The sequence below is a fragment of the Aptenodytes patagonicus genome, chromosome 4 (assembly GCF_965638725.1).
Source record: "Aptenodytes patagonicus chromosome 4, bAptPat1.pri.cur, whole genome shotgun sequence".
Classification (NCBI taxonomy): Eukaryota; Metazoa; Chordata; class Aves; order Sphenisciformes; family Spheniscidae; genus Aptenodytes; species Aptenodytes patagonicus.
The window spans coordinates 85,153,316-85,176,102 of NC_134952.1; the positions used below are offsets into that span (position 1 = coordinate 85,153,316).

General features: G+C 40.5%; 1 protein-coding gene and 1 pseudogene across 2 annotated transcripts; both read left to right on the forward strand.

Annotated features, from left to right (window-relative positions):
• Positions 1 to 9,219: 9,219 nt before the first annotated feature.
• On the forward strand, positions 9,220 to 11,151 carry LOC143160145 (interleukin-8-like). The gene is made up of 4 exons (XM_076337688.1): positions 9,220 to 9,321; positions 9,506 to 9,641; positions 10,439 to 10,522; positions 11,121 to 11,151. Exons 1-4 carry the CDS (start codon positions 9,261 to 9,263, stop codon positions 11,149 to 11,151), a joined length of 312 nt encoding a protein of 103 aa, XP_076193803.1. The 5' UTR covers positions 9,220 to 9,260.
• Positions 11,152 to 14,212: 3,061 nt separating this feature from the next.
• LOC143160164 (interleukin-8-like) lies at positions 14,213 to 17,856 on the forward strand (annotated as a pseudogene). Its single transcript, XR_012995340.1, has 5 exons — positions 14,213 to 14,219; positions 14,647 to 14,754; positions 15,546 to 15,678; positions 16,780 to 16,863; positions 17,472 to 17,856. The product of XR_012995340.1 is annotated as an interleukin-8-like (transcript).
• The last annotated feature ends 4,931 nt before the right edge of the window (positions 17,857 to 22,787 follow it).

Sequence of the window (22,787 nt, forward strand, 5' to 3'; positions counted from 1 at the left end):
GAGTCAGGTTCTGGCAAAAACTTGACTACAATTTTTGCAATGGTGCTCCTTGCTGGTGTGAGAAAAGTCACTCTCCTGTTACCACCCCAAAATGATTTTGTTATTAGCATAAATCATACTGGGGGCAACTGCGGCTGCAGCACCCTCAGTGATAGAGTTCAGGATCCTGAAAGGAGGGGGTAAGGCAAAAAACAGGATCACAGCTGTGGACTTCAGGAGAGCAGACTTGGGGCTCTTCAGGGATCTCCTCAGAAGAATCCCATGGGAGACCATCCTGGAGAGTAGAGGGGTCCAGGAGTGCTGGTTGATGATTTCAAGTATCACCTCCCCGCCAAGCTCAAGAGCGGTCCATCGCAGCAAGCAGGAAATCGAGCAAAGGCAGCAGGAGGCCTGCGTGGATGAACAAGGAGCTCCTGACAAAACTCTAAGATAAAATGAAAGCATACAGAGGTTGTGAAGTCTCCACCCTTAGAGATATTCAAAACTCGACTTGACAAGGTCCTGAGCAACCTGCTTTAGTTGACCCTGCTTTGAACAGGTAGGATGTGTGTGTGTGCGTGCGTGCACATGTGTTTGTATGAGCGTGGGCTGGGCGTTCTCCAGAGGGCTCTTCTGTGAAACTGTGATTCTCCATCTGGCTCAGGAAGAGGTACTGATGTCTGGTTAGATGATACCTGCAGTGCCATTGGACATCAGTATTTCCAACCCAGAGTATTCATACAATGACTTGTTGAGGAGGTTGTCTGAAATAGGGAGTGAGAAATCTCTGTTTTGTTCACGACAGCTTCAGAGAAAGGGAAAACATTTTTAGTTGTGGTGATAGATGTGATGCTACTACCAGAAAAAGGTGAACTGGGGAAGTTCATGCTCTCAGGGCTGTGTTACAAATCAGACAGTGAATGGTGAGCTTACAACGTTGCTCCATTTATTTCCTACCAGCTCTGAGGAATACCTAGTCTCTAAGGTTGCTCCATCAGACCTCCTGGGTAGGAATCTCAAAGATTCCTAGGAAGGACACACTAAACACAAAGGACAAAAAATTGTCTCAGAGTACCTCAAGTCCTTTAAGACTGGCAAATCCTTAGTGGATTTGATGGAACAGAACTTGGCCAAATGCCTCAAGTAGAACAGTAAAACTAGAATACATGAGGACAATCTTTTCAGGAGATAACCTTTTAAGCCTCATCAAAACCAAAAAGAAACCAGAAGAAGAGGTCCTAGGTTCCCTACATTTCTCATTCACTCTCTGACAGTCTATGAGAAACTCTTCTGGAGGACATCTTACTACCCAAGGAGTTTTTGTCCTCCAAAACTGCAGAAATCATGGAGATTTTGCAGAAGCAATGGAAATCTTTTCTGAAGAATATGTGTGATTGACAGGATGAACTTTATGAAAGACTTTCAGCCAGTGTGCAGTCATGCATGCCACTTCAGAAATGAAAATGATAAAAGATATGCTGGAATCGAAGCTTATAATGACTCTTAACGGTTCCCAAGCTCTCCAGTGGTTATTACACTTAAGAAGAATGGGGAAGGGATATTGCTTTGTGTGGGTGGTTAAACGTTCGTCTCGGTGACTATCCCCAGTGCATGCCCTACGCTCATAATGGATGGTTTCCTGGTTAACTGTACTGGGATTGGATACCTCAACAGGTTGGACTTAACAAACAGGTATTGGCAGACCTTCAGGAAAAAAGTGCTGGGGAAAACCGAACTCCTTGCTGTAGGTTTATATCCTTGATCTACATTAAAGATTCAGACATTTGGGTTTGGCATCGACCACTAATGGTCTGTGTCAACACAGCTGTTTATGCTAAATTGAAGTAGGTAAATTCTTGTATTCTAATTACATTACTTTTTATAAGAGTAAATTAGCTCTGGGCTGGAAGTAAGAAAAACAGCGATATATAAGAATAATTTTTACATCTTTAATTGAATCCCTATGACAAATACTTTTCCCACAATAAATAGGACAAGATGCCTTTTATTCAAAGAGAATCCAAGCCCAGAAAGGACAAACACTGAAGCATAATACTGAAGAGAGGGTTGGGTGGGAATGGCAGAGGGAGATTAGGGCTTTCAGAAGTTCAGGACACACCTTAGGAATTGCTCAAGGTATAAAACCACTCGCAGTTCTAACCGTGACAGTTCAAGCTAGCTCAGATCGTGGTTGATGGTGGTTTGGTAAACATCAGACCCACAGTCATACTGTATGCAAATCGGTCATCTAGAGATAGGATCTACCTCAGATTAAGAAGATCAATCTGGGTAGGAAGTGTGTAGGTCAGATGACAAATGACTACTTTCAACTGTCAAGTCCCTTTCTTTTGAAGAGTTAAAGAATAGCTTCATCACTCTCCCCAAAGCACCAGGGTGAACTGCAAACGTACTAGAAACTTAGGATGTGAGGAGCTATGATTCAGAGTACAACTACCAAGATGGTTAAACATAGATTTACACTGCTAAACAATGGTATTTTTAATTTCAAGTTCACAAAACCTGAGAAACTTTACACACAGAGTTGCTTTCCAAAAGTGCTATAATACTGCAGGCAATCTACGGAGGCTTAAAAAATACAAATTCTGTCTTTGTATCACTGGGCCTTTAAAAATCTGGAGAGCTATTTGTGAGTGCTTGGAAAAAAACAGGTGCAAATTCACAAACTCTCCCTGTCACACAAGTGTTCTGATTTGCTATTACCTATCTATGAGGAGTGGGAGAAGGCAAAACAGGTCATACCTAAAGCATTTGTTTGACCTGCTGCTGGCTTTTGATCGGTGTTACAAAATCCATTGGAGCTACAGGAAGTTCTCCATAGCAGGATTTGCCACGAAGTCAGAATAATGTGACTTAATCCCTGGGGTTTTCAATTTGATATAGGAACAAAATTACAACATGAAATGAAGGAAAGAAGAGCAAAAGCCGGTGACAAGAAAAATTAGTTTGGTTCCCCTGAAAATCATTACCTTCCAGCACAGCGTTACCAATCAGAAAAGGTATATGCTGGAGGTGCTGCCTTTGCTCTTTTTTCTTGAGGAGCAGGATTGGGTGGGAAGAGACAGGACGTGGGGTCTGTTCCCATCTCAGCTGACTTTCCTGACTTCTGCCCAGCATCTGTAACAACTGCAAAAGGAAGCAGAATACCCAGGTACAACTGCAACGCAAAGTCTTATTTGTACATATTAATAGGGGAAACCAATCTCTTCCACAGCAAGCATTCAAAATCAACATACCACAGAGCAGAACAAACACAAATTGTTAATATGCAAAAATCGGTGCCATGCACTCAGCAGGGCAAATATTTAACCTGTAAGTAAACCAGCAGAAATGAATTGCTAGGGAAGAGTTACCTGCTTGGAGTCAGCTAATGTTTCTGCAGTGTCCGACCAGCAGGACTGCACCAGAAGCGCATTGCTTAGGATGTGTTTGTTCCATTTTGGCCTCCGGCTTGGCACTTACTCAAGAGCATCTTCCCTCAGCTCCACTGTCAGAGGTCTTTGTTTAAGGAGCTAAAAACTCTGTCTTGGTTTCATGTGATGTAAACATACATACAGTCTGCTCAATGACAATCAGTCCCACGAGAAGCCCACTTCCCACATAATGGGGATGGGCCCTCGTGGATAAAATGCAGACTGCAGTTCCCTTCCTCTCCAAGGTCTTCTCTCTTCACCCTTTGTTCTCTCAGGTGCAGGCAAGAAGCATACACATAAGCCCTCTATCTCCGGTTCAAACTGATTTTTCCTCCGTACAGCTGAAACTTCGGAAATAAAAAATGCCTTGATGATTTACACACAGGAATGTGAGGCCAACGCACTCTCTTCCGTCTCCTAGTAGCTGTTGTACTTCACATCATCTCACTGCCTCTGAGTTCAGGACCTTGTTCTCTTCAGATTTAGATCCAATGCCAAAGCGTGACTCCATTGATTTTCATTTATTCCTGATTTACACCAGTAGGCAGATGATTAGAATTGCAATACCCACGTAGCACGGGGTTGTTAATTCTGCTTTCCTTTGCAACAGGCTTGAAAGCACAACAGCTTTGGAAAAACTGTCATTACTTTATCCTCCTCCCTCAAGTAGATAAAGGCTACCTAGAAAACAAACTTCTAGTTTTGGCACAGCTGAGGGGACAGAAACTTGCAAAGGGGAGGCCAGGGAGTAAGGGAGGGAGTGTGAGCAAGCGCTACTCCTAAGTATCTTCTCCAGTCCTTTCCTTATTCTCAACTACTGTTTCTGCTCAGTCCTGGAAGTCTTGGCCTTGTCACATTAAATAAACTATTTGTGTGAGTAACTCTTTGGTTCATGTATTGTAATTGTTTTTTAGTTATTTATGATGATTAATGAAAAAAGGTATTTATTTAATATGAAAGACAACACATGGTGATACCAGCTGAAATACTGGAAAGTCCCTGAGTAATCCTACTGCAATTTTTTTCTCTTAAAAGTGCAACTACTGCAATTAAACCATCAAAATGTTGCTGCATGTTGAGTAGCATGAACATCCTGATCACGCGTCAGGCAGCATCCTGTCCGTTTTCTTTCTTTTCTTCTTTTTTTTTTTTTTTCCCCCCCCAATACTACTTCCCTTTCTGGAGATGACTTCATTTCCTATGCAGTTACTACATACACAGGGAAACCCCAGGAATATACAAAGGCAGATATTTTCCATCAAACCCGATCAGTAAATGGCTTTTGATGATTGTATTGTGAATCGGCCAAAGGGCACAGAAAGGAAGGACTGCAATCTTGGATTCCTTCATGCTGCTGAAAACTGTGAATAAAGTTCTGAGTCAACCATAAATGTTCTGCTTGAGGCTCAGGGACTTTGCTGAAGCAGAACAGCTAGCAAGATGAACAAAGGGAAATTAAGCTGGCTAACAGAAAAATCAGGAGAGAGACAGAAGCGATAGCGATAGTTCTAGATGTGTTATATAATGTTTTCCTGAGCACTTGCTTGTGCTGCAGGGAGATCCACGTGCCAGGTCCTCTCGAGACAGAACTCGAAGGTGCTTCTCCTGACTCTAAACCAGAGATTTCATTAGTGTTGTAGGTGGAAAAAAATATTCACCAGCATAGGTGTTGTAACTGTACCTCTCTGCAGCAAGAATCACAGGCCGCACGGAAAATACAGGAATAGGGATCATCATCTTCTGCACTATGAGGAAGTAGCACTGTGGTACAGCAGAGCTCTGGCTGTCATCCTTGTTCTCAGAAGACTTTGTGCAACCTTATGACTAATTAATACTCCTTTGTGAAGGCACTCGCACAGCGACCTTTGTAACACCGGCCCAGTAGGTGCTGATTCAGAAAATACAATTCACTCCATGACCAGCACTTCTAGAAGCAAATGAATGCAATTTCCATTCTTGTTAATGGTGGTAAAAATCAAGCATGAACAGCTTCAGGAAGAGGGGCAGAGACAACCACATGAATTTCAGCGAGCCTTTCGTGAGAGGAAGGGCTCATCAAAATGAGTTAGGCTTTCAGAATTGCATATTAACTAAACAAAAGAGAAAAAGAATAGTTTTGTAGAGGGCTGACCCAGACACTGCTGAAGCTGATCAGGAAGATAGGTACTAAACATGTATCTCAAGGTTGTATTTCTATTTACAGCCGTTTATTCCATATCTTTCATATAAATGTCATTCAGTGTGACCGTTGGCAAACTTAAAATCTTCGGGTTTTTGTTGCTATCTATCTAATTAAGAAATAGTTAGGGGGAAAAGACATACTTACGGTATTTTGTAAGTGTAAGTAAGTAAGTTCTCTGTTTGGCCCTCTCAAGTCAGTCAAGTTGCCTCAGGTAAGGCTCACAGTAGAGACTGTCTCACCGCCAAAATACAGATAACACTACAGACCCAGACTGACGAAGACACAAAGAAGCTGAGACATTTTCCCTTTGCGAATCAAAAGTATGCATAGATTTTGCATACAGGGTCACAGAAGTGTAAGAAAATAAGAGGAAGAACTTGCCTGAAGGGAATCTAAAGCTCAGGCAGGACTACCCTTTCCTGCTGAACCTAATATTCTTTAAAAATCACACAACAGTCACTGACTCAGCTGCTCAGCTATTTCTAAATGATCTTTTGCATGTTTGGATCTAAAATTCCAGCCATGAGGCAGGATTTCTAAAGTTACCATTGAGCAATCATTGAGGGAGATGAGGACAGAGCAGTGCAAGGGGCTCCCCAGGGGAAAGAAATCCCCCAATGCTCATGGGAGCATAAGGAAATGTAAAGTTCCAGGTCACTCACAAGTCAGGGAAAGTTGGGGAGAAACGTACAGAAAATGATCTGAGAAACTCCAATTTTTTCACTCGGGAACCTCAAGCTTTCTCTTGCCCTTTGCTATGCCATAGCATAACTGATACAGAAGCCTTGATTAGTGGAATTAGTAGATTTTATGCCTGCAGTAGCATCTACAGATTGATTTGAACTAATTTAGCACGCACCACTTTGCTGTCTGATTTGGACAGGGACTTCTGTACCACACATCAATGTCAAAAGTTGGGCGCAGGATAGTCTGCATTCCTGTGTGTCATATATTGCTGATAAGCCCAGCACTTCTCAGAAATCTTATCACTTGGTAGGTGTTAAGGCACTCTTATGCCAGGAAAATGGAAGCTTCTCCATAACTATATTTATGACCCTTATGACAAAAAAAGTGTTTATTCAGCTGAATGCTACCAGATATTGTTTACGATACTCATATTTAAGGCTTAGGAATTATTCTCTTCAGTCAGAGACTGCATGCATTAGAAAGAAATTCAGCAGCTTTTAATTCACCTGCCTCACGTCTCCAAAACTAGGTCCTCGTAAATAAATTGAAACAGCAGCTTTCGCCCAAATCACAAGAGTTTACAATAAAACATGTGATCTTTTCATTTATGGTTCATCATTTCTGACTTCTCTCTGTAACCACAAAAGGAATTTTATCTTTGTTGAGTGTGGGTTTTCTGCAGGCCAAGTCTTCCGCTCACTACCTCTTAAATTACAAGTCAAAACATGGGCTCCAGAACTCTACTCAGTTGTTCCCATCACTCCGTATCAAGATTTGTTATACTATAATCATTATGTCATATATGATAGATGTAAGACACCTAAGCCCTTTCTTTATATTTGAGTAGTAATGCACAAGAGCCACAAACATCTCATTTTGTGAATAAGAAGAAAGCAGAAATAACACTTCCTTAAAACACAACAGGCAGTAGGTTGTACGCAAAGAAGACAAAGAATAACACCTTCATTGCATATACAGTGTATATATACATATACAGAAGCAATAATTTTATCTTGGAGTTAATGAAAATCATTAATGAAATTAAAGACAATGAACAGTTTCTTGGGTTTATTTGGAAAAGAGTTCTACACTCCTCAGGCAGTGCAATTTATGCTTCCATTTTCTCCCTGTATGCAGGTCAGAGGACATTTCCATGGATACTCTAATTTGCATTTCTGTAAACAGTTTCATGTGCATGGAAATAGTGTGTTAGGGGGAAATAAAAAGTCCAGAGATAGGAATGAACAACCCAGTCTATGCCGCTATCAGGCAACAGGACAACATTTTGTAAAAAGAGATCACCTGGAGATGCGATAAAGGTCTACAGAATTATGAAGGAGATGGAAATCAGGGTAAGGATCAATATCTAACTCTTGTTTTGCCGTAAAAGAATCAGGAGGCATCAAATGAAACCACGCTCAGAGTGGGATAAGTCTGAAACACACTTGATCTTTTCTTACACATTCCTAGACATCTGCTGATGGCCATGATTGAAGAGAGGATACTCACTAGGCAGATCTCTCGTTTGACACATAAGGGCTGTAATTAAGTGCTTATGTGCTCACGTCAGCTAATCCAGCCATGCTCACTGCAAGCTGAAAACGTACAGGAAAAACAGGTGCTTAATTCCATATCTACACATCTTATTAGGCTACTGTTCAGAACACATCCTCTAAGGCTATTTATAAACCTAATTGTGTAAATTGTGTAAAATTACAGACACTGATATATACGGTAATATTAAGTGAATTTCAGTCTGCAATACATAAATCTCTGTGTCCTTCATGATGAGCCAGACACCAATAAACCTATATTCATTCCTATCTGGCCCTATGCTTTGTTCCTTTGACTGTCTCCATTACCTGGCAGAAGAACAATAACGGGATTCCTTAACGTTTAACCCAAAAAAAGCCCACTTGTGTCTTAGTATTATTTTCTATTGTTAATAAAAATGGTTGTACATCTCTGACTTTATCTGAATAATGCCCCTTCATGATCCCATCTTCACTTTTCCTTTAATTTTATCATAATCAGAAGAAATCTTCTCTTTACAGGGTCAAATTTATATTTGCAAAAGTGCCTCAATTTATTTCAGAAGTAGAATCCTGCAGCGGCTTTTAGAATTTTCCTCTGCCCAAATTCAAAGCAGCAAACAGTTAAGAAGTTTTGGCTTCAGAAGAAGCAGTCATCCTCAAAAAAAATCCACCTGATTAGGCAAAGCAATTCATATCACAATAATATATTCCGTATGTTCTTAATAGTACAACAAAGTCAGTCTGGATTCAGTTGCTTATTTCAGTGATGCTAGGTTTTAATGTATCGACAAGTACCGTAAGTATTTCTGCAGACGTTCTCTCAGCATATAAAGAAAGATTTTTTAAAATGTAATTGCATATAAGGAGAAGGGGAGCTCATTAAAATCCAGTTCTAGTACCTATCATTTCTACAAAGTATTAGCTCCTACTTCTGTCATGTCTTAAAATGAAAAAAAAATCAAAGCCCAAAGACACACAGATGGAAAATCACAGATCAAATGCCTTCCACCAGAAGTGGAAATTTACAAAGAGTAACATAATAATCACAGCAAAAGTACAAAGGTACAGAAGAAAATAATCACAAGAAATAGAGTATTACAAACCCCCTACAGATTCCACAAAGCTAAGTACAGGGTAATTTTGTGCATATTTTATGTTTTTATATTTCTTTAATTAATAAAGTGTTTTCTGTTAATGAAAAGCAATTTCGTGGTCACCTAGGGAAAGGGGCTTACCCACTCACCCGTGACTCATTTCACAGTAGCATCTTACAGGTTTGGAGTTTCCCTTGGTATGACCCACCCATGACGCTGGAGTGCACAGGGGAGGCCACGGCACTATATAAACGCGGCAGGTCCCAGAGCACAGGCACTTGGGGCTGCGGGAGCTCACCTCACCACAGAACCAGACCCAGGCGACTCAAGGAAGAAACACTCTTGCATCGTGATGGGCAAGGCTGTGGCTGCTGTCCTGACTCTTCTCCTGATCTCAGCAGTTGGAACAAAAGGTAAAGAAACCCTTCCTAAAGCTCTCCTAACTAACTGCTAGTGTAAATGCTGACGGGGGAGGTACTATGCTGTATTACAAGTGCAGCAAATAACTATTCTAATACTGTAAGCAAAAAGAACTTCCTGTGCTTCCTGTGGAAACGGTGAAACAGTCCACCTTTTTTTTTTCTTCTGGTTTTACAGGTAAGGCCCTGCCACGCTCAGCGATTGAACTCCGGTGCCAGTGTGTAGGCACCCATTCCAAGTTCATCCATCCCAAGTTCATTCATAACGTGAACCTCATCCCTAGTGGACCTCATTGCAAGAACGTTGAAGTCATGTAAGTGCTTTTGCAAAATCCTCCTGATTACTTAACAAGAAGGAAACAGATTTTACATTAAGGATGATGTAAGCGTTCTCTGAAAGATGTAACAAGCCAGCAGGCGTGGATACTCGAACGCTCGTTGCTCTTACGAACGATATGCTACGTGTTATAAGTCGCAGCAACCAAAAAGTTGGTTTTGCCAATCTCTACTTTTAAACACATCATGCAATATTTCAACCTAAACTCGCAGTCATCAGACAGCAAATAACTTTCTAAAGCTCTGAATTCCACCAGCATATGAGAAGAGAATTAAATTCACAGAGCCATGCTGAGCAAGTGATCAAAACATGAATCTTAACGGCTAGGTCAAAAATATGATCACGCTTCTACTTAAGTCAATGAAAAAACTACCATTAGCATACAGTCATACAATCCGGTCACAATTCCAGAACTCTTACTGTAACAATATTCCTATGGACTGGGCAGTACAGTTTCTGAATCAAGATGGAAAGATTTAGCCCTTCAGATAAACACCGTCACAAATACAAAGCAAGCTGGCATAAAAAAAGAAGCAATTTTGAAAAGAGTGAGTCCTGCAAATGATTTAATGCATTCAAACAAACAGATATGAGAAGATATGAAACCATTTAAAAAAAAAAACAACTTTATGTTGGGCTACAGCCTCAACGGATGCAGCTTAAAGTAAAGGAGAACATGTAAGCGTACACCTAGAATGATGTTACGAGAGAAAAGGGAAATTGCCTTGGAATTCACTAAGTAGACCTTTTCCCTTCCTTTTTTCTCTCTTGCAGAGCTACCCTGACAGACGGCAGAGAAGTGTGCCTGGAGCCCACTGCTCCCTGGGTGAAGCTGATCATCAAGGCAATTCTGGACAAGTGAGTCATTTGTTCTCAGTGAGCGTGGCTTATCAAAAAACTGTATTTTAAATGAGCTAGCAAACATGTACAGCGTAAAGCATTCAAAAATTCTGTCTCCTCACACAGTTACTACCGTTTGTGTTCACTAACCGGGACAAACACTGTGATTGCTTTGAGCTTTAATTATACTATTAGGTTCAATCCCTTATTGTGCCACACACCCCATGTGAATGTTAGCTACGCATCTCGTAAGGCACAAGCGTATCGAAAACCTGCAGCTCAAGTGCTCAGGAAATCCAGGCATTAATCAGCTGGTTTTCTCTTGCTTGCAATGGTACAAAGCAACAATCAGTTTTTCAAAACTAATGGTATTTAGATAAGTGGGGGAAAAATCAGAGGCGTCAAATGAAGCATCAAACTATGGAAGCCCACAGTTACTGAGTACTTGTGAAAATGTCACAATGTACCAGTGTCCCTTACGTTCAGTAACAGCTTTTAAGGCGCTTGGACACAGGAGCACAAACCCTTCGTGGTAGATTTCATCTGATCCCAGCGAGTGATACCTGTTCCATGGACAAGTTCTAATTGTCTCCTTTTCCATTTTCCTTTTTTCTAGGGCAAACGCCAAACCTGAGACAGTGTCCTAAGATGAAGAAGAAAAATGTCCTAACTCTTCCAGGAAGGCAAAAATGGGAGAGACGCTCATCCAGCTCCTGGCAGCTCACCTCCTCCTGCATCCTACATTCACACTTCTAACAGCATCTAGAGAGTATGGATTCCCTGTTCCTGTAGTTAGCTGACGACAGTACTTTAAGTCTTTTAAAGAGGTCTCATTATGTAGGAGAGAAACCACTGACACCAGAAAAAGCTGGCAGAAAAAATGGCTTGTGAAAGGAGATGGAGACGATTCTGGAGTCATTTTTGCTAAACACAGCTGGATCAGTACAGTGCACTCTCAGCAGAGCTTTCACTAAATGACACCTTCCCTTTTTGATAACAGTTTAGGAAAAGACCAGCAACTCCTTCTCTCCAGGAAAGCACGGATAGGTAGCATCAACTGTACCTAGGTCACTGCCACTCAGAGTGGGCTACTGACCAGAAGAAGGGAGCTTGCAAAATTAGGGAGCCAAAATTCTGAGACATCAGTTTTTGTGCCATCATTTTCAAGATATTATTTATTGTGAATTAGTGTTGTGAAGGTATAAACATATATTTTAATGGCATCTTTTGGCTAGAAAAAAGCACTTTATTTATATTTTTATTTTTATTTATTTACTTTTGCATATTTATTGACTTTTGCATAAGAATGTAGTTGGTCTTCAATATTTATTTATTTATTTATTTATTTATTGAAAATGTTTATGTACCTAATAAACGCTTGTTGAAATGTTTTCACTTCAATATTGTGTGTTATTAATTTCCTTATTGAAATACAGAACTGAAAAAAAGGATGCATTTTCTTTCATTTTGTATCACATAATGGGTTCTCAGAAGGGCAAATGGTGGCTGAGTTGTTTGGGGGCAGCTAATTACAACAGCAAATTCTTGCCTCTGGTGAGTGCAGGTGGTTTCCGATAGGAGGAATTATAAAAATGATCTACTTTCTTCCTCTTTTCTTGCCAGACTCGGTGTTTTCAGAGGTCTGGGTGATAAAATTCATGGAGATAATGTAATAAACAAATAATGGTTAGTCACAGAAATTCCAAGGCCATAGCAGCGGTGGTGCTCAGATAGCACGTCAGCTGAGAATCTGGCACCGAACAAGGTTTTTCATTAACTTAAATAAGCAGGGAAACCTGATAAACATTAAGGAAGTCACTGAGCATCCTCCCTAATTCCAGTGAGGAGGGAGGACTACATCAGGAGAAATCCTAATAAATAGAACTCCGATTGCACGGCCACACATCTGCCTGTGACACAGCGATTTACAGAGAAATGGCTGGAATACGAGCAACAAACACTTGAGAAAATGGGAAAGTTGAGCAAATGTTTTGATACCTGTTTTTCTTCGGTCTTTTCCAATAAGGAGCCACTCCGTATTCTGAACAAACAGCTCATGTTTGCTCATGGTGCAAGATAAAAAGGGAATTTCTGGTACTGTTTGAGCAAGCTCTTGTGCAAGATGACAACTATTCCAACCACACTTTGCTCCCTATCCCCATCTCTGCGCCTGTCCCACCTCATCCCCAGAATGTAAAGGAGACAAAGTTTCGCAAGGGGACAGGTTTTGTTCAGACTCGTCTTACAGCACTAAGCCTTCCTGTTTTCTGAGTGATTTTTACAAGCTGCCTTCTTTCAGAAATCTAATTTGGAGGTAAACACGTCAGAAATATCAGCCAAGAATGGGGAGAGGGGGGGAAGAACCCCTTTATATGCACGCCCATAAAACTATGTGTGTATCCTAAAGGACTGGCACCAGTTTCAGTGCTATACAGATACTTACAGTAAGCGTGTAATTTTTGTCACCAGCAAAAGCCCAGTCAAGTTACTGGGAGCTGAATCACAGCCAAGGAAGGGCTCTTCTCATAAATTCTTCTGTCCAAAACTTCAGCGATGGCTGCGCTCTCAGGACCCAGGCAGGGCATCTGCAGAGCGGCTGAACCATATCCCTTCTTTCTCCATAGGTTATCGCTCATCAGTGAGACATGATTCAGAGGCTGGCTAGAAATGATGAAACATTGTGTTTCTTTTCTTCCTTAGGAACACAACAACCCTCAGGCTTCCAAAAATGTGTTTCAGTGCTCCCAGAGGCTGCTAAGAGAAGCACTGCAGCTCTTCTGACTTGATGACTACCTTTGTCAAATGTGGGCTGTTCTTCTGTGTTGTTTTTGCTTTGCTAATACTGTCTCTCCAAAGCTGAACTCAGACTCCATGAAATTATTAATTCTCCCGGCAAAATATTTTTACGTTGAGACACTTAACAATTAAACCAGCTATGAACTAGTTAACAATCTTAGCTAACATATCCACAGTGTTGTCCTGCTCCCCAGTGAGCAAAAGGCAGACACTGTGTATGTCCAGGATAAACTGCCATCTCCCCTACATACAATACCAAGGCTCTCATTTGGCAGGCTCCTTCTTTTCAAAACCCAATTGCTTTCTTAATTTTAGTAAAGTACTGAAATTCACATGGACAACATACTTTATCAGATCACAATTTGCTCCAGTTTCTTTGCTTGAGACCACCTTTTTTTCACCTCACAAAAATAAGAATGTCCAATAACCCAATGACTAAACCATACACAGTCTACAAACAGATTCCTGAGGCATACTTGAGAGATTTCACATTTGACGTGTGTTTATCTTCTGTTTTAAACACCTACGATTATTCTAGATGCATGAGGCTAGAAAGAAAAACAAGTAACTTCCTAAGTGCTTATTTTAATTAGGTGTTATTACAACTCTTATTGCCAGATACTTTCTCTTTTCATATTCTGAACAAATGAAATTTTCAGAAGAGCTTAAGTGACTTAGCTGACAATGCCTCAGTCATTTTAAGCTCATCATTTCCTGTTCAATGACTAGAGAAGCTTTTCAGTACAGAATTAAGAATGTAAATCCCTTTAGCCAAACTGACAATGACAAAATCCTTTCAGAGAACAATAGAAACTACTTACGTCTTGCCTTCATAAGACACTGGCTAAGTAACTTCATTAGACTCATACCAAAATATAGTCCATAAGATTGGGATGAAAAGTTCCCGTAATTATGTTGGGTAAAAGTTTTTGCACAAGGCATTTAAACTCAATACAAAGAGCTGAACAGAAATTCTACATTCAGAGGGGGAAAAAAGGTCTCTCTGCTTTGGGCTGGGGGGATGCCTGGTAATGCTGTATTGATTTCCAAGTGCAAGCTCAGCATTGTTGCTTAAACTAATGTCCCATGAAGAAGTGCAAACAGAAAGTGATAGATAATAATCACAATGTAAAGAAAGAATTAAAAACATACAGCAGCAGAAGTACATTAGGGAATTCTGAAGTGCCACTGAACGGACTGTGCAGGGATTTGGATTTCTTATGCAACACTCTCACGTATTAGGAAACCTGTGCGTACAGAACTCCCACGTTGTGCTGGAGCGCAATTGCTCAGCACTTAGGCTGCTGGGAGTGCACCCTTCCAGTATAAAACCTGATGTGAAATAGAAGCAGAGCAGGACGTCTGTCAAGAAGAAAACTTCCGCGCAGCAACGGATGGCAAATCTGTTGCCGTTGCTTTGGTTCTCCATCTGGTCTTAATAGCAGGGTCAGAAGGTAAGAAAATGATTTCTTAAAACTCACATAACCAATGAATAAATATACATACGCAAATGCAAGTGGGCGTATGCTATGTTAATGTTGACTTTTTCCGAGAGATGTGCATCTTCAATAAATTGTCATTCAGAAATAAAAACTATCATTTGTATTTGCATCTGTTAGGATACTGTGGCCGTTTCTGGGGGTGAAATACGCTTCTGTCAGGAAATTAGTTTATTCCTATGCCATAATACTTGCCTAACCCTAGATTTTAAGAAATGTTTGAATTAAGACAGGACCTTTTTTCTAAACGTCTCCATACATCTCTTTTCCAAATGACAACTTTCTCCTATTTGTATTTTTATTCTTGGTAGGCAGGTTGATGATAGTGCTTTCTCAAAGCAAAAATTATGCAATTTGCAGAAGAGAATAAGGAACGCGAGCAGATGATCATGGCAGAAACTACTAAACAATATGTGGACATAGTTAATGACGTCAACCTACTTTGTACAAGTGATGCAATTTATGTGTAGAATCTGGCCAGGCACAAATGCACTATGAAAACATCTAAGTATTTTCACTTAGAGAGACAGGTTTAACTTTAAATGCATCTGCATACCAGCAGCCCTGAAAATGTAACTGCTGCTGTTGGGCAGATGCAGTGAATTTTATCTCACAGTCTTCAGCAAATCAGAGTGCCTGAGTAACAAGAATAAGGCTGACAGAGGGGAATACTCTCTGCTTCATAGGAGCAAATAATGAGATCGTTCATTTACCTAGACATAACTTATTTTTGTTCTACAGGTAAGGCACTGCGAAGACAGAGGAAGAAGGCTTCCAATGCCCGTGCCTAAGCACTCATTCCAAGTTCATCCCTCCCAAGGCTATTCAGAATGTGAGATTAAGCTAAAGAGGACCTCGCTGCAAAAATGTGGAAATCGTGTGAGCGCTTTTGCAAAATAGCATCCTGCTTTCAATAGGAGGAAGTGGCTTGGCATTTCACACCCTAGTTACTTACTTTGGGTGGAATTATATATCCCTTGCAAAGCCTCATAGACACTAAGTATAAGGTATTAGGACTTCTATCCAAAGGAATGAGCTTATTTCCTGCCAATGTTACAAGCCACTTCCAGACAGTATTTTAAAAGTCTCTCTACGCTAGTATTTTAATTATGGCCAACATCAGAGGAGAGAATTAGATCCCCGTAACACATTCAGGGCACGATTAATGATCTAGGCAATGAAGAATCAATCGAAGATACAATCTTGATCCCATTGACATGAATTTAAACAATTTCCACTAACTTGGTCTGCATGTGGCAAAGTTTGAAATGCCGCCAAGTTACTCCCTATGTCAGAATTGCTTACTGAGCACTGTCCTGTGCGAGGAGCGTGGAACTTAAATTGTAAAATCCATGTGAGTACAAAGTAAAAAAATATGGTAAGCTTCATTTAAAGACACATCAGGAACTATTCACATGAATTGGGTCAATGCGTTCACGTAAACAGAAGGTAGCTTTCAGGTTTTTATGCTTTCACTATGGTTTCATAAGCAAATAATACTTGTACGATCATACCCTCTGTGCAGCATTGCGTGTCATCCAGTTCCACCTCATTAGTAATTGGCAATTTCAGCCAGGTTTGATTTAAAAAAAAAAAAATTTCCAAGTTAAGTTCCTGAAAGATCTGCTAAACTATGACCAGATAGAGAACAGAAACCAAATAAAGAATTCATCAGGCTCATTAAAAAGATTGCATCATAAGCACCAATATCGACATAATTCATTAAAAAAACCCCCAAACTTAAATGCCCAAGCATAGAAAAAGTATAGGAAAGTCATTTTTCCCTAGTTCTCTCAGAAATGCTAGCTGGAAAATACCAAACAGGTTTAATAAACAAAAGTTTGTACCATGTCCTCCGGTTACTTAATTGACAAATAGCTAAGATAAATTTCAAAACATTAGGAGAGTGAGAGGGATCCGCCTAGCCTTAACTTCTTTGTCTCTCACCCAGCCTTAACGTCTTTGTTTCTTTCTTGGCAGAGCTATGCTGAAAGGTGGCAGACAAGTGTGTTTGGAACCCACTGCTCCCTGGGTCCAGCTCACTGTAAAGGTTATTTTGGCCAGGTAAGTTGTTTTCTTTACTAGAACAGCTTCAGTTGAAAGCTATTTTTAGACGGCATATTTTAATTTCTTGGCATGAAACTGTTCACCCTCTTCAGGCATTAGTTATTCTTCCCAACAGTTCTCTCTAAATCTGTATTTCTGAATGCCTGAAGATTAAAATCGTTTCCTAGCTTTGCTACCTTTCCTGTGTGTTAAGCCATCCAAAAGGTATGATGCACCTAAACATCCACGGAGAGACGGCACAATCTGGGTGTGTGTTTGACACTTCCAAAAATCAAGCTCTAACAGACTCACTTCCTCTTTCTGGGTGCAATTCAGATTTACAGCTGGCATTTCTAAGCTTATTAGCTTTCACTGCTGTAAATGGGGACAATCATGTCCGTGCTTCACACAATTTGGACATAGGCATATGGAAGTCCTTTCTATTGGAGCCGAACTTGTGTAAACACAGGATTTTTTTGTCTTTGCACATATGTCAGTTGGTTGGTACAGTAAAAATAGGTCATTAACAACTTGTGAGCACCTATTGCTCTCCCTGTAGCTTGTATTAATGATAATTGTTTCGTTAATACATTGCTGAATTCACTTTATACTTCATCTAATTACAGGGCCAGAGACAATATTGAGTCACCAATCAAAGAAAAGTCAAGGAAAAATATGCCTTGGAGTTTTTCAAGGATATGAAATGAGAGGAAACACTTGCTGATGAGAATGTCAAGGAGGAGACCCCCCCCTTCTGCTACATTACTACATTTGTTTTATTTATTTTTTCCCTGAGACGGTTGCTGATTCTACTTATTTCCTTTGCTGTGTCTATCTCTAAAACTCTGCCTGTGATGGATCAAGGAGTTCAAGCTTAATGAATGTGTTTTAGTATGGTAAAGACAAGAATAAAAAACAGGAAATTAGTTACCCTTAAATGGCCTTACTTAAAGTAGAAATAGAAAGGACACAATTAGTAAACACATGAATAAACATGCACATGAATAATAAGGAAGAGTCTGTGTAGCTTTGAAGGAAGTCTTCTTTCACACGCTTGTTACAGTTCTTTGAAGGTGACAACAAGCCTATGGATGTGGAAGGTCCCACAGGTATAGTCAAACTGTCTTTCTGAAGTCCTTTCACAACCCTCACCACACATGAGAAATAATGAGGCTAAGAAAGAAGTCTTGGAAATTGTTACATAACAGGCGGATACACAGAAATGAAGGACAGAATAAAAAGGTCAGCTTTTTTTGATAAAGGGACATCACCCGTGGATTCCTACACCAGCTTGTGTGGGGTCCTATTTGGCGTGGCGTATCCACAAGTGGTCTGGGAAGGTCATTTGCTACGAGCTGAAGTATTCTGATGATACTAAATGAAGAGTAGTAAAGACTAGGCTCAACTATAAAGAACTGCAAAAGGACCTTAGGAGACTCATTGATTAGGCAATAAACTACCACGTGAAATTCACTGCAGGAAGTAGCCAAAGTGATTGACATACGTAAAAATTACAAAGCTCATACAAAAATGAGGCATTCTAGGCTGACCATTAGCACATAAGAGAGAGACCTTGGGATTATGCTAGTTGTACGATAGGAATATCAGATCAGGGCTCAGCACTGAAAAAAACTTCAGAACCAAACAAAAAAACCCCAGAAACCCAACCCATCCAAACATGCCGTTAGGAGTTACTAGGGCAAGAATAAGAACCAACTACTAAAATTTGTTATGCCACTGTGTAACTGCGAGATTTACCCACACGCAGAGCACTGTGCAGCCCCTGGCTCCCATCTTCCAAGAAGACAGAGTAGCGTTGGGAAAGGTTGAAGGTAAAGCAACAAAGATGAACAAATGCTCCACACAAGAAGTGATGAAGCAAACCAGATCTCTTTCTTTCAGAAGTGAGATACCTCTGGGTGGCCATGAAAGAAGTGAACTCACACCCATTTCTCCATGAAAGAACCATCTTTGAGAAAGTGGCAGAGATCCTCCACCAGCCGCTCCTGACAGCTGTAGCAATGTGTTCTACGAAGACCAAAGATTACTTAATTTTCTATGAGTACCCAGAAAATAATTTTTTTGGCAGCGTATCTTTAAAATGGTCTGTGAGACATGCCACTCACTGGAATGGGAAATGCTGATTAAAATGTGACTGACTGAACGAAATAGAGTGTTTGCAAGTGACTTTAGCTAAACAGTATTTGACTGGGTGTACCTGCAGCACAGCTGCAAGCAAGTAAGCATGGCCTGACACCTAAACTACCACCTGTGAGGTGCTTCGCTATGTCTCATCAACAGCTCTAAGTCACTGCCAGCCTCGGGGTAGCCTCACGAGTATGAGTTAATGGCTTTCAGAAGGAAGCAGCTAAAATTAGAGATACTAAATTACCCGTGTTATTTCTGACGTGACATTTATTGTGCTGTAGTTTCCACTTACAGATAGGAAGATGCAGGCAGAGACACATATATACATGTATACAAAAAGAAGTTTAGAAGTCGTATTTCTGAAGAAAAAAACACATTATTTATTTTAATATAACATGAAATATTTTGCAATTTTTTTTCTCTCACATTAGTTCTACCTGATACTATAATAGACCACATTTTTTGCTTTGCAAAAGGATTTTGCAGCTTAAATATTTATTATGTCAAATGTTACTGCTCAAGGGTCCAGGAGACTGCTTATAAGACTAAACATCAGTTTAGTGTGTTGAGTCCCATTGCATTTATTGTTAATTTCTTTCTACAGTCAAAAACGGTGTTAAAGATGTTTTCTCTTAATGATTTGCTACACGTCAATTATGCCTGGCGATATAAATCTAGTTTCTGAGGATAGAAAGCGCTAAAGTGCAGACTCTAGCAGCAATCACCAGACCAGAGATATGTGGTCAGAGCAATGGAGGACCACAGGGGAAAATATCATGACTGCCCTGCGGAGTTTGATCTTCTGAGCCCCAGGATGGGAGAGTGGGGTTTGGGGGATAGCCGCAGGCTAGACAGAACATCAGACTGCAAACAGACATGTAGGAAACTCTCAGAACAGTCTCGTTCTTGATAGGGAATGACCTCCACTGGCACCCCCAAACAGAGCAATTCTGGATTCCAATTGAATTGTTAAGCTGGCTATATAAGCAAGTTTATATATAACAGCTTTTATGCAAAACAGGTCTCATTTATAGTACTAAAAGGTATATTTTTATTCAAGATTCAGACGTTTACATTTTTGCACTTCTTTTATAGGCAGGCTATCTGCCTACGTTCACTTGAGTGCTACAGAGAGACTCTCCATCTCTATGCGTACCCTGCTGCGATTGCACTGCCAGGAAGTCTTCAGGCTAACATCTGCCAAGCTGCATTGGCTGTAGTTTAAGCAGACAGTAAGATAACACCAAGCGACATTTTAAGAGTCAGAGATGAATGCATGATGTATATTATGTCTACTGACCACTTCTAATTTAATCAAAAGTTCCCAGCACAAACTTCTTAAGACTTACCATGTGTTTCCTCCCGCCACTTCCATATCTTACTTCCACAGTTAGAAAATGCTTCCTGCCAAGCTCACAAAAGGGAAATGCAACTAAAGCAGTAAACACAGCCTTCATAGAACAGGTAAAACCCCAGCTGCTGGTCCCTAACAATTCTCTAGTTGGACTTAGTATCATCTCCTCTGTTAATACCAGGTAGATCGAATTTATTTTAATACGAATATTTGATAATATTTGATAATATTTTATGTTAATATTATAATGAATATTAATGCATTATTTTCTAATATTACTAGATACCTTCTATTAATATTGTCAATGACTTTTCATATAGAATTGGATCAAATTAAACATTTCATTTAACCCGCAACAATTTTTTAACTGAAAGCTACAATACAGTATTGACAGTTTTCAAGCAGAGCTGAAACATATATCATAAATAAATATGCAGTCACATAAATACATACTTATACTATTATATTTATAAATACATAAATTAAAAGGCAAATCAACTAAAAAGCTGTACCGTTATTTTATGATTCCAGAGGGATTCAGGAAAGTCCAGCACTTACTGTGATCTGACTAAGGGTACACAACCATCTATATTTAGACACTTAAGTCCGAAAAAAATCACAAACTGACCTAAGCTTTTCTCCTTTCTTTGCTATCGCTTCCTCATATAGCAAGTCAAAAAACAGATGTTTAGGAGACTCTCTGCTTTTTACGTATATCTGCTCCCTACGCTCTGCCTCATGCTAAACTTCCACAAGTGTTTGCACAACATTGTGCCCAGTTTCTGAGCAGCGGAAGCAATTATTTCCCAGCCCCTGTATTTGCCCCTTCTGCTCTCCGCAGGTCAAGTGGAACGGCAGGTGAATGTCAAGCCCTTTGTGGGGAAAAGGAGGTGGCTTCAGAAGACAGAGTGGGATTTTTTCCCTGGGGAACAAGAGTAGGCTGGTAGAGAGGACGCACAGGAGACAGGAGTTGACAGACTTCAGCTTGCACAGACTGAACCCTCATTCCAGTGAAAGCTTTGTCTCCTGGGCTTTTGGGGTCTTGTGTGCACAACTTCTCAAGTGAGAGGTTTAAATTTGTCTAAAACAACACAGATTCTTAATTTTCTTAGAGAGGGCAACTTTATCAGCCCAGAGGCTGGAGCATTCCTCTGGAACTGGGACAACTCAAAACAGTAAGGCACTGGAGCCCAGCTCTCCCCCAACCCTCATGATGGTCTTGGTCAGCAGAGTACACATGAATCCCCCTCACTGTGTCCTTTGTCTTTGGGTGTCCTTTGCTACATGCAAAGCCTCTAAACGATCCCAGTCAAGATCCCAAAAGATGCCCTTTTGACTTTTGTGTTCATTAGACAAGGCAATGAGTCATGAAAAAGAAAAACCACTAGTTTCCATCCTGCCGCACGGAGAACACATCGTATACCCTGCCTTAAAAGACAGGCAAAGGAAGTATTTACTTCCCTTTTCAGCAGTCTTTCAGTAATCGGATTATTGCATAACTGTTGTTTTGTTCGTTACGAGCGTGCTTTTAACAGGGTTAAGTACGGAAGGTCTCCGCTTGCAGCGGTATCAGCTCACTCAGCGATGTTATCCTTCAAAAGGAGCAGCAATTCAATTTGCACAAGTCATCTCTGATGGCTGGTGGGAAAACACACGCTGCCAAAATCAGATAATGGATTTGGCATTCCCATAGGCAGGGGCTGGGACAAGATCCGGGGCAAAGTATTGAAGGGATGCAGGGAGAACTTGGGCGAAGCACGGCACTCCCAGGAACAGAGGTTCGGAGTGCCTGGCCTTAGGGCTCGATCTCATGTCTCAACCTATTTATGCCACTATCGTCTCTATTACACCTCCTTCACATAGTCCCGATGAAACTGTGTCACATCAGAGAAAAAGTGGAGGTAGAGGAGATGCTTTAGCTCTCAGAAAACATTTTTATTTCATTACAAACAGCCTGCTCTTTTAGACAGATACTTACTCTTAGCTCAGGGGCAGGGTTAATCATATAGTGGAGTTGGCTCTTGGCTTCACTTTTGACCTGGGGATTTCTGCAGATCTGTTACTGCCACACTCAGGAAATAGCTGAGTCTAGTGATGAGGAGAACAAGCAGTCATTGGTTTTACTTGGGGATTTGCGGGGGAATTTTCTTTTTTTGCCTCGGACATGAATGACATTTCAGCGCACACCAAAATTAGATAATAAAGCTGCAAATAGCAACTAAGAAAAGGGGGATCCCTAATCAAATTTTAATTGCCCTGTGTGCATGCATACATATGTAGAGACACATGGAGAAAGAGAGAGAACCCAAAAGGAAAGAATCAGCAAAACCTCGTTGCAAGTAAACTGGTTAAAGCTCCAACATCTACAATCTGATGCCAGTTAGCTTAACATAACATATACAGCGTAATACAACATAAACAATAAAACATAACCTTCAGT

What these genes read in the sequence shown, in the direction of transcription:
- LOC143160145 (XM_076337688.1), top strand. Translation starts at nt 9,261, where the DNA reads ATGGGCAAGGCTGTGGCTGCTGTCCTGACTCTTCTCCTGATCTCAGCA. An exon ending in CTCAGCAGTTGGAACAAAAG is followed by an intron (nt 9,322 to 9,505) that starts GTAAAGAAACCC and finishes CTGGTTTTACAG; the next exon opens with GTAAGGCCCTGCCACGCTCA. An exon ending in ATCAAGGCAATTCTGGACAA is followed by an intron (nt 10,523 to 11,120) that starts GTGAGTCATTTG and finishes CCTTTTTTCTAG; the next exon opens with GGCAAACGCCAAACCTGAGA.